The sequence below is a fragment of the Falco rusticolus genome, chromosome 1 (assembly GCF_015220075.1).
Source record: "Falco rusticolus isolate bFalRus1 chromosome 1, bFalRus1.pri, whole genome shotgun sequence".
Classification (NCBI taxonomy): Eukaryota; Metazoa; Chordata; class Aves; order Falconiformes; family Falconidae; genus Falco; species Falco rusticolus.
In genome coordinates this window covers 103,404,937-103,416,977 of record NC_051187.1, presented here as the reverse complement: position 1 = coordinate 103,416,977, position 12,041 = coordinate 103,404,937, and the positions used below count along the sequence as shown (strand labels likewise).

At 47.1% G+C, this 12,041-nt stretch overlaps 1 protein-coding gene across 1 annotated transcript; it reads right to left on the bottom strand.

Moving 5' to 3' along the window:
• Positions 1-3,533: 3,533 nt before the first annotated feature.
• Positions 3,534-10,704, bottom strand: CCNG2 (cyclin G2). Its single transcript, XM_037392775.1, has 8 exons — positions 10,436-10,704; positions 10,102-10,240; positions 9,000-9,137; positions 7,753-8,003; positions 7,500-7,578; positions 7,321-7,419; positions 6,211-6,416; positions 3,534-5,704 (listed from the first exon to the last, which is right to left on the bottom strand). Exons 2-8 carry the CDS (start codon positions 10,210-10,212, stop codon positions 5,572-5,574), a joined length of 1,017 nt encoding a protein of 338 aa, XP_037248672.1. The 5' UTR covers positions 10,213-10,240; positions 10,436-10,704; the 3' UTR covers positions 3,534-5,571.
• Positions 10,705-12,041: the final 1,337 nt, after the last annotated feature.

The window sequence follows — 12,041 nt, the reverse complement described above, 5'->3', positions numbered from 1 at the left end:
GATGTTTTAATAGCATTCACATTTCTCTGATGAAGTTGTACTTGCTGCAGCCAAAAAAAACACACCCCACCAGCACTCTTTGAAGGAGAAATGAAATGCTTCATTAATTCAAAAATTGTTGAGATTGCAAATCAGAAACAGAACATACAGGTCTAGAGGCAAGACTACTAATAATTCATGAGCAAAACGCTATGTTTATGCAACACTAAGGATGAGATTTTAATTGCTTATTACTCTAATTGATTTCATTCAGTTGTTATGGCAACTTTCTCCTTTTAGTATATGCACTACACTAGATGCTTAGAGGCTTATGCCATGAAGTAAGGCTATGTGACACATCACAGTTGCCACACATATTTTAAGATAAATACTGATTATCTGCTCACATGATACATAGTGAATAGAGACCATAGTTAGAGCTAACACTTTCTGGTCTCACATTTTATTATTGTATGCAGCTTCTCACTGCTGTCCCAACTGATGACTTCCACGCTCATCTCCAGCACGAACTATTCTCCATTTACACCACTTGGCACTCTGCTTGAGCAAAGCCAGTGGCTATTTTGTGAAGAAACTAGTTAGCAATGGTTGCTTTGTCCGCACATGTGTTAGACATTATCTTATCTACACTCTTGTCCAGAAACAACAGGAATTCAGAGCAAGAACTCAAAGTGTGACAGCGGAGACCTGAAGTCAAACCCATGCCCTTCTGCTGTTCATGAGGAGGCATGCAGTTCACTAAAACAAGACCACCCAGCACAGGCTTTGCTCAGCTATACTTACACATCCACTCCTTTTAACCCCTCCTGCCCAGTCTCTCCCCAGCAATGGTGGAACTGCTGCTCCTGTGTAAATATACCCACCAACTCGTGCACAGCAAAACAGATCTTGCTCTCCAGGCATCTACACTAGCAAAGCACGTTCAGCTGGTCCCTGGAGTAAATCCTTAAAATCTCTTGCAAGTCAGTCTCATATGCATCTGGTTTTTAGGGAGCTGAAGACAGCAGCTGCGAGTTAGATGTTCTTTGGAAATGGAAACACAAGACACTTTTCCCTTGTTAAAGGCCCTATGCAATCTACATTGAACTGGAAACCACAGGAGCTGGTTTCTGGTCTTGCCCCAGTATCTACTGATTGGTATTTTGCTGAGCTGCAAAGCCCTGACAGCCAGCCAGTATCACAAGAACCAGGCGTTCACCCATCAGTCCAGCCCCATGCAAGCAAAGAAATGGTTGTTGGCTTTTTCTGTGAGACCGTGCTGTCTTTTAGATCCACTGTTCACTGTATGGTTCAGTCTTTCACACTCCAGTTGAGCACAAGAGCCTGCTCTAAAGCATTAGCTGACAAATATATTACTTATTCCACCAGAAAAAAATGGGGAGCTGTTAAGGATCAGGGTCTGAACACATCAACTGACTTACGCTGAAAGATTTTACTGCTTCATGTCACTTGTCATGTAATCAAGTGGTGGAGAAATCAAGTTTCCCGTTTAAAAGGCTGTTATTATTTAATTATGGAATGACAATTCACCAGGAACAGGAGCGGTTCCACTGCCGACCCCCAGCAGCTCAACCACAGGAGAGCAGCATGATAACATCTCAAGACCCTCTCCGCAACCAGGGCTCGTCTACGCCGATGTGAACCTTCAGCTCTACACTTTACGTGGGTTGAGCAACACACTCCCTGTGCCTTGGTGAGGGGGCAACATCCCCGAGCTTGTACAGAACTGTACAGCTAGGAGCTGTTCTGGGGGACGACATCTCCACAGAAATATTCCCTTTCAGCCCCCACCCAAGCATCTTACTGACAAGGTAGTTATGAAAATGAGCACGTATTTAAACTCTCAAGACCGCAAGCATACAAAGCTTCACCTCATGGTAAAAGAAAGTCCAAAACAGCATTTAAAAACACCATGCACACCTCTGCTGTTAAAAACAAGCCAACCACCAAAAGCCCCGTTCTTTGAACAAAGCCAAGCAAGCCTCCTTTGAGGGATACGGAACTATCTGACCTGGCAAATATGAAAGTCAAGCTTAAATTATCAAACCACAGAAGTAAACCTGACAATGTTCTTGCAAGCAAATTTCTTTTCATGCTGGGACCAACTTGAAAGGGGCTGCATGGTACACCTCAAGCTTTATTACACAGACTAATCTCGCAAGCTGTTAGCAAACCCAGGGACATCGCCCATGGCATCCTACCTTTGTAGGAGCCCACCTACGCGGCACATGCACAATCCCTCAGCTCCCGAGCCAGGTGGTTGCTGCACTGAAGCGACCCAAGTGGGCACCTTTGAAGTAGAACCTGAACGCCTTTGCTGCGGTAGCTTTCATGTTCAAAGCTGTCGCCACAGACGGCGAGGAAGCCCATTGCTCTTAAAACACTGCAGTGCACATTTCAAAGATGAACAGTTCCACTATATAATCAGCTTATGGTCGTATGCACCAGTTATTAGACAGAAGGGAATTTTGTACAGAACTCTTTGGAAGATCAGCTGTCCATCCCTCATCTGTTGTATGCAATACGAGAAGCCTTGTAACCTGTTCCTGTTGTTTAAAAAAGTCACTAAAAAGGCCACCAAGGAAAAAATTATTACTACTACACTCAGAGGATTATTTTATCAGTAGCAGTGGCCCTATCCTTCCCACACGTGCTCCCCGCCAGTGAGTGACAGCACCCTATTCATTGCCAGCCCCAGCCCACACACACTGCCCCAACACTGGAACATCCAAGGGAGATTTTCCTTTTGCAGCAGCTGGAGCTGGGAGACAGGCTGGCCTGGCAGAGGCAGCACCTTTGCGCTTTCTCTCACTTTCATCTCTTGCACAAGGACAAAGACGCAAGATCTGTACCAAGCTACAAGGGTCTACCATGATGCTCACAGCCACCTCAGCAGGTAGCCGAGTGCAAGTCCTGGCTCCCTCTTCCAGTCTCTCTAGGGCTGGGAACATCTTTCCAGCAAGAACCATTTACAGCCCCTTATTCCTTAATTTTTGCATCAAAGGCACCATTTGGAAACACTCTGGCAAGATAGGCAGGATAAGACAAAAAGGAAATGAGCTCAAGTTTGCCTTTGATGACCTATTGTAGGATTTCGGATTGCCAAGATACAGACACATCCTGAGACCAGGTTGCGCTCAGAAGACCAGCAACAGCAGCCACCACAAATCCAGCAAACCCCAGCGTGTTTGCCTGTAATAACTCCCAATTTAACCAGCAGCAGGAGCTCCCACTTGCCAGATGTGCACATACACCATTCGCAACACTCCTCCCAGCAGCACAGGGCACAGCTGCAGCTGGGTGGTAAAAGCAGGGGACACCCCACACCAGCTTCTACAACTGCCAGGAGCAAAGCTGAGAAGTGATGCACATCCACGAACAAACCATCCAGAAGTCTCTCCTTTTTCTTTGCAAACCACTTACCAGAACTTCTGGGAACCTGGAACACAGACCATAAAAGCAATACGGGGGGTGGGGGTGGGGGAAGCACCAGCCAAAAGCTTCAAGTGACCAACCGTAACTCACACCAGCAGTTAACAAATACAGCACTTGGTTTATTTTTGTTCTCAACTGAAACAAGACTCAGTAGGTTTGTTACCTGCAACCAAAGTACCCCATTTCAGAAGTCAGCTTCCAGGTGCAGAGACTTGCAGTAAGAACTCTTCAGATGTACAGTATATCTACAGAGTACACAATAAATTACTATCTACATGCAACATACCTACAAAAAGTTACATACAATGTAAAAAAATACAGTACTTTCTGCTCATTTTTTAAATTTTTTTCTGTACATTTTTTAATTTACATTTTTATATACATTTTTGTAAACTTTTTGTATTTTTATAAAACTGAAATCACACAACAGTCATGAGCTTATGGCACTGCTCTTACCACTCTAAAACAACGCTTGCACCTACAAAACACCTTTTAGCTTGTTTGCTCCTTCATTTCTACTTTGGCACCAACACACTTCAAAACCATTATTCTGAGCTAATTAGTCCACTTGCTACCTAGCCGTGTTCTCAATATGGAGAAACACAATCATACTTCAATTTGTGCTTCAATGAAAAAGTTCAGAAAAAACCATTACATTAACTACTTCATCACATTTACCTGATATTACTGCATAATATCAACTTTTCCTGCACTAACTGCTTTACATAAGCATGCAAACAAGTCTGATTATGACTCAATAACATGAATATACTGAAAAACAACTACAAGGATTAAATATTAAAAGGAATGTAGACTTATCAAGATTTACCATGTTAAGTCTAAGCTACTAGTATGGATTGGCAAGTTAACAGTTAAAATTTCAAAACACACTGAAGCATACAATGTGAACTTCAGTGTAAAAACCATCTGTATTAAAGAAAATAGAAAATTACTCCCAGCCACACACTTTACACTGTCCTTTAGTGAAAGCTAGTATTGACTAGAAACCTCCTTCTTGCCACACATACTCCTGTTGTGAAATAGGGATCCCTGAAGTTTATAAAAACCAAGCTTTTAAAAAAAAATATCTGCTTGGAGTACACAACTCAAGATCCTGCTGAAAAGGAGCACAGCATGTAAAGTGTTAAAGCAGTTTCAGTATTTGGCCCATATGACAGTAAATCGCTCCAGCCTAGTACTACGTACACTTATTATTCCACAGAACCTACTCGGCCAATTCGATCTAATCCCAAAATACGTGAGTAGAGGTGCCCTCAAGAGGACTCTAGTTCAACCTCCTGCTCAAAGCAGGATGAACACTGAAACGAAACCAAGCTTGGCATTTTGACATGTTGAATCCCAAGAACCTCCTTGGACAGAGACTGCACAGCCCCTCTCGGCCCACACCCGTGCTTGACTTTTCCCATGGAGTGAACTTACATCAACCGAGAACTTGGCATTCCTATTTAATTAAAGCCTCTCGCTTTTGCTCCATGCTTCTCAGCCAAGACCCCAAAATCTCCCCTCCCCAGCAACCCCCTTTGATACCAAAAGGCTGCTGTTCAATCCCATTTCTGGGCCCCACCCCCACCAAAAGACCATTTTGCCAGGCTGAGTGAACTCGTTTTGCTTCGTCCTGTGCCCCAAAGTGCTTTGCTACCTTGGCGGCTTCCTGCTGGACTCTAGTCCGTCAACATCCTGAGCCCAGAGCTGGACACCGTTCCAAATGAGCATGAATGCCAAGTAAAGGGAGGAAAAAACCCTTCTTGCCTCAATCCCTTGGCTATGCTCCCATTAACACAGCCCAGCACACTGTCAGCCTTCCCTGCTGCCAGGGCACACTGCTCAGGTGTTCAGCTGCTCGGCACTTTGGACCACCAGGTACAGGGCTACATTTATACTTGCTGACAACACAACTATGCACAAACTTTTTTTGCTAAACTAGGGACCTGAACAGGGTTTTTCCTTCTTCCTTAAATTTACAACAACAAAAAAACCCAAGGCAGGCATACAAAGCACTGATACACCACAGCAACTCTTGACTTAATACAGTTTACGGGTAACCATCTCATTTATTATTGCCAAAAGACTCTATGGTGCAATCAAATCTCATCCTCATACAATCAAGACTCAATGCTAAGAACGACAGCTAAGAGTTTGCCACTTTGTCTTAGGTTTGAGTTCAAAGAAGAAGGTGCCTTCCAGATCACTCGGAGGAGAACTGCTAAGGCTTTCTTCTCCGCTGCTCATATCTTCACAGGAGTCTTCACTAGAAAGAACAGCAGGAAAGGTAATTTACACAAAGCACAAGCCCTTGAAAGTGCCAAAGTACTCAATCCTGTGTTTTCTTGCACCCTTTTCTGTTCCTAGTATAACATCCCAGCTCTAAACCCTTCTCAACATTAAGGCTTAAATCCTAACAAGGTACAATTTCCTTTCTCCTAATTCCACAATTCTCTGACCAACCAAAAAGCCAGTGTTCCAAGACAGCAAATATAAATTACTTCAGAAAACTTAAAGGATTTGCAAGCCTCCCTGCCTTAAAAAAAAAAAGAATGCCTCCTCCCCCACCCTGCAAAGCAATTTGAGCACAATGACAGTTACCAATTTTTTCCTTCTATTTAAGACTTAATTTAAGTCCATCAGTACTTTCAAATCTTGCATTTTTTTCCTCCAACTAGTAGTGAATAAGCCTAGTTATACAAAGTTGCTATTAACATATACAGAAAATGAGAACTCCCAACAAATTAACCACCTGTTCTAAGTTTTACCAACCTCTCACTTTCATTGAAGCATCCACACTCTGGTATCGTTGGCAACTCAGGAACACTGTAGTAACTGTTTTGGAGATTCTGGGCTGTACGTCTCGAAACAATCCAGACTAGCTTTTTATGATCAGGCTTGCAACATTCAGGAGAAGAATAATCTGCTAGGCATTTTGAGACCAGTTCCCTCCAGTAAAGTAAGTCACTATCACTTATCTGAAAAGCAAGAAATAACTTACTTAGTCTATGACAGACAGGCTCTGAAGATAACCCCTCCCTCCATTTTACCTTCTCAGAAAAGACTTAGGAGAAAGTGAATCATAACTGTGATCCCTTTATCAAAGTCAAGCTGTTTTTGAACCTGAACTCCTATACACCTCCTAGAAACGCCCACACTGAAGTCTGAATTGACAGTTTACCTGTTAGTTGCTGTTAACACTTTCATCATCACTTCCAAAGGAAAAATGAAACCAAGATTACTCCATTTTAAAATGGAGTTCTCATACCTTAAGGAACTACTTCCAGCCCTCAAGAAACTGGGTTAGTTCAGTTTGACTGGAAGAATGGAAAGCTTGTTCTAGACCATCAACTGATAGAGCATGCAGCTAGAAGCTGTAAATCCTGTATGCTAGTTATTCAGGCAAAAAGAATAACCAGCCCAGCAGTCAACTGCAGTCCTAGGGACCAATCGCAAGGTTCTCTAGAACATACAGCTAGAACTGTGCAAGTTAAATCAGCTGCTTGTTAAAGCATGTATTGTGCAGACATCAGGTCAGCATTTCTTCTGATTTTAAACATTTAAGCTGGTTTTTAAAGCCACAATCCTTTTGCTGCTTGCCAGGCAGCTGCCAAGATGTGCCAGTGCAAAATGACTACCTGAGATCATTCTCTAAGCAGCAGGGCTTTTTTTTTTGCTTGGCATTCTACCAATGACTGCATGTTAGTTACAAGAGTTGCAGACAGATGCTTCAAGACCCATTTCCTTGCTTATTTCAGCTGATGCCAAACAGTACTTTTAAAAATTGTACACTGACAGCAGGGGTCCCTGAAATGTTACACTGGACATCACCAACCCCACCAGTCCCAACAACTGCAAAAACAACCCACAGAAAACACTTACCTTAGAATGCTTTTGAACACGCAGAAGGATCTCCAACAGCTCAACAGATTTCAAAGTCTGAACCTCTAGAGTGAGAAGGCACAAGGCCAAGACAGATGGCTAAAAGGACAAAAAAACACTGCTCAACATAACACGAATCAAAACCTGCTCTGAAGTCAGAGGAAGCCACTTCTACTTACTTTTGCTTTAGAAAAAACTAGACGACAGTTGCAAGCTTTCAGTTGCGCTTCCAATTTGTCGAGATTCAAGACTTCTTTCCTGTAAGACACCCAAGAGAAGAAGCACATGCATCAACAAGCATTCACTTGTCAGGAAGGAAAAACTAAGGAGCTGCCTCCTCTACAGCCAATGCCATCACCATTTAAGAGGCAATTAAAGAGAAAAAGGGCTTTGAAAACATACAGATGACAACCAACATGCAACTCAACCCACCTTTCTGAGGTATGACAGAGTACAATAGTATGGTACAAGTGCAAGAAGGTTAAGGCAGTAGTAGCTTTAAATTCAAAGTGCAACTTTTCAGAAATTATCTTTTCCATCCGTTTCAGGTCGGACACAGTGCATTTACATTGGCTGATCCGGATGATCTCATGTGCAGATGGAATATTGCATTCTTCTTCCACTACTCGGGCAGCCAGTTGGAAACAACAAACTCCAATGCAAGATAAATGCTTCGGTTTCACCTAAAAATAAAGAAGAAACACAATGAATACTTTCCCCTGCCCTGTAACACCATGTTTATCAAACAGCAACATCAACAGCTCACACCCAGCCTAGGTGAGCCGTTTTGAATATTCACAGTTCAACAGAAAGGGATTTTCTCATCACAACTAGACCTGATGTCCGTCAACTCACACACGTCACCTAGTCTTAACTAGTTTCATCACTCAAGTTGCAGCAAAACACAGCTGGCAGAGCCAATAAAGCAGTATCAGCCATGGCTAAGTCAGAGGAAGTGAAGTTCAGCAGCTGAGCACCCTCTATTGAAACCGTTCCACATCACTACACTACAAGTAATTTGCAGTGAGAACTGTAATACCCTGCTTCTCCAAGCAGCAACGCTCGCTTACACTCATTTAAAGCCTACACAAATCCTGCCTGAGCCTGTTCTAGGCAGTCCTATCCCTCCACAACTTGTTCCTACCTCTGCTATTCTCTCCCATGTACCAGCGTAACATTTCCTGCAACCTCAAGAACGGTCAAACCAGAGAACTGATACAAATTCAGTTTTCCTGCCAACTTAATAATGGGGAACCAGTTTAGGTTCAATCCGTCTGCCATAAAGCAGCAGAAACATGGAAAGAAAAACAACCAGGAAATGACCATTTGGTATTAGTTCCAGTGCTAAGCTAAGCTTTAACACAGGACATACAAATAGTGTGTAACAAAACAAGTTGTTTTATTCCTTCATTCCTCCTTTCTTAATCTACATCTATCTGGTGAAGGCTACAGGCTTAGAGGAAACAAACGATGCTGCTACACCCCTTTAGAGGTAAAAAGAAATACTCAACTTCACGTTTACAAAGGAGCACTTCAGAAACATTGCTAGTGCAGAATGAGTGAACAGCCACCGTTACATCCCAGATCACAACCTTCCCTTATTTGTCAGGCAAGAGAGTTCACAGGAAGCTCATGTATTCCCAGCTGACACTACAGCAGGTTCTCTCCCCCCAAAATACCTTCATAAGAGCCAAGAATCTGTCCAGAATGTTAACAGCCAAAACAAACGTTTCAGTTGCAAAACCGAAAAAGTTGGTCAGACTCCACAGATCTTCCACCTTCGCATTCCTTTGTCTCGGAGATAGAGTATTTTCATTCTATGGCAAGAGAAGCAAAGTCAGAATTATTCTGTGGCAGCAGCAACGACTGTGCCCACTCCCTCCCTAAGTCATCTTTTACCTAGGTCACAGGGAAACAATTCCTTTTTTCCTTAAATACTTGGTTTCTCATAACTTCAAAATAATTTTAGGTACTCGAGACCCAAAGCACACCCCAGGCACACGGATTACAGCCAGGTCCTGGGCCTCACTGGTGCGATACCCAGCACAGCCACATTTGAGTCTGCACTTGTTATTTTAAGACAATAGTCACCAAGTACATCATACCCAGTGACTGGTGACCTTACGGAACAGAGATGGCCAGACTTGGCTTATTCTTCCCTTCGCCTGTACTTCAACGTTTAAGCGACAAAGTTCTGCTTTCAAAACAAGCAAGGAGCCCAATCCCAGGGACTTGTTTTGTTAAACATTAAGGCTCCCTCCAGAAAAGCTCACACCCATCCCAAGGAATATAAGCCCGTCATAAACTCTGCAAGGAACTCTGCTCCTCACCGTGGAAGTGTTTATGCTTCGGTCTATTTTTTGCTGTTAAGCACCGTGTTGCTGGTTTCATTTCCCTAGACCTTGCTAAAGAAAAGCCGGTCATTTCCCCGTTAATTGCCGGCTTGGCACCCCAGCTTTCCTGCAGCGGTTCAGAGCCCCCGAAATGAAAATAATACACCTCTCTCGGGTTTGTGTTCCCTCGAAGTTTAAGCAATCGATATTAAACACCCGGGTATTTTACTCGCCCTGTAGGTCGGAGTTCTTTGATCACGTAGTGCACGTTAATGAACACAGATTAAGACAAAACAAAAGGCAAGCGTCGTTTACAGAGCAAAGAATTACCCTTGTCAACTTCAGGCACGTCTCTCAGCTCGGAGTTACTTCACACAACTGACATCCCCTGCCCCGAGGAGGCTGCCCCCCCCCTCAGCTCCCCCACCCGCCGGCCCAGCCCCCTCACCTCGGCGGCGGCCTCGATGAGGCTGAGCCCCTTCTCGCGGGGCTGGAACCGCCCCTCCTGCTCCAGGTGCACATTCAGCTGCTTGAAAAGCCACAGCACCTCGCTGCTCATCTTCTCCCCCCGCCTCCGGATCCCTTCCCTTTGCGGCAGAAAAACCCGGTCAGCAACTGGCACCCCCCCCCCCCCCCCGCCCCGCCTCCGCCCGCACCGGCCGGACAAAGGGAGCCTGGCCCCCCGGCCCCTCAGCCTCCCGCCCCCTCGGGGGAACCCCAAGGCTGTGGGGAGGCGAACAAAGGGGCCTGAGGGGCCGCCCCGGCCCTGCCAGCACACTCACCCGGGGCGGTGGTGAGGGGGCACCGGGCCCCCCCCGCGGCCCTCGCCGCTCGGCTCCCCCGCGGCGGGGAGGGGGAGGCGAGCCCGGCTCCCGTCACCGCACGGACGCGGGTCGGCTCCGCCGCTGGCTCCGCATCCAGGCAGGGCCGCCTGCGCCCCCGCCCGCGGCGGGCCCCGCTCGCCTCCCCCAGCGAGTCACGGCGCTGCCCGAGGCAGCGGCACCATCCCCAGCCGCGAGCCGCCGCCCCAGCCCCGCATCAAAATGGAGCCACCGCGGCCCCGCCCCCTTGTTTTTGTTCTGGCGGCCCGCAGATGGCCCCGCGCGGAGCGATCCCTCCTAGGTCCGGGCGGTGAGGCGGCGCGGGCAAGTCAAATAGTCCGCTTCCAGCCGTGCACCCTACGGGCGCCCCGGGAGGGCAGGACGGCCAGGACATGGCGCGGGCACCCGGCGGAACTCCCGCTCCGAGGGAAGCGGGGCGGAACCGCGCCACTCCGGAGGGAGGGCGCGGCGTCGGCGGAAGGAGACAGGGAATGGTCACATCACGCCTTTAAAGGGACCAGAGAGCAGAGTCTCTGTGGCGGTGGATTTATTTTAAAAAGACCGCCCAAACCCTCCGCTTCTCTGATTGGCCCGCGCTCCTCGGTCGCCGATTGGCTGGCAGCGCTGCTTCCCCTCCCATCCCCTTCCCCACCCCGCAGGCAGGGGAGGGTGTGTTGTTTACCGGCAGTGATTGGCCGCCTACCGAGGGCGGTTCTCTCCTGATTGGCCAGATGTGATGTACCGCTGCCCCGCCTACAGCTGCCGGCCGTAGCAACGGGGCCCGAGCCGTGCGCGTGCGCGGAGGAGCCCCCTCAGACGGCCGGGGCGGGCCGGGGGGGTGCCCACGGCCCGAGGCTGCCTGCCGCTCGGCTCCGGGTATGCCGGGCCGCCGAGCAACCCTGCTGGCCCCGCAGCTCACCTGTGCGGTAATAAACACAAATACTGATCTGCTGCCCCGAGGGGCGGCCGGAGGTAGCCGGGCTCCGGTGGGCCTGACGCCCAGGTGTCTGTCGGGCCCTTCTCTGCTGCTTCTCGAGGGTTCAAAAAGCCCGTCTGGGGTTTAACACCCCACCAACCCCCACCCCACCCCACCCCGTCTACAGCTTCAAGCCAAGCGTCAGATTTATTTATGGTCTGGTGTTTCAGAGTTGTTAGGATGTGCACATCCAAGCTTCTCTTTATAATCTCTTTATAATTCTCTTCATAATCCTGATCACATTTGCCTGGAGGCCCCATGCTTCAGGTAGAAGATGGCTAATACTCCTCTGGAGACATTCAAAACCCGCCTGGACATGGCTGTGCAGCCTGCTCTAGGTGAACCTGCATTAGCAGGGGGTCGGACTACATCTCCAGAGGTCCCTTCCAGCCCGGACCCTTCCGTGATTCTGTATTAGGTGAACAGCCAGCAGCAGTGCTGGTGCCTATCTAACCTCTTGCAGATCACTAGTCAAAGGTTGCATCAAAAGGCTTCTCAGCCTGCAGCTTAACGGAGCCCTCATGACAAGATCAAACAGGATCTTGCAAAATAAATCGTCGTCTGGAGGATTTGTGGGGCTGTTTCAACGCG

Bases quoted from the DNA above. Each gene is read 5' to 3' on its own strand.
- CCNG2 (XM_037392775.1), bottom strand. From the start codon at position 10,212: ATGAGCAGCGAGGTGCTGTGGCTTTTCAAGCAGCTGAATGTGCACCTG. The intron at 9,138-10,101 runs GTGAGGGGGCTG...CTCTTGCCATAG, and splicing joins TCATCGAGGCCGCCGCCGAG to AATGAAAATACTCTATCTCC. The intron at 8,004-8,999 runs GTATTTTGGGGG...CTTTATTTTTAG, and splicing joins GATTCTTGGCTCTTATGAAG to GTGAAACCGAAGCATTTATC.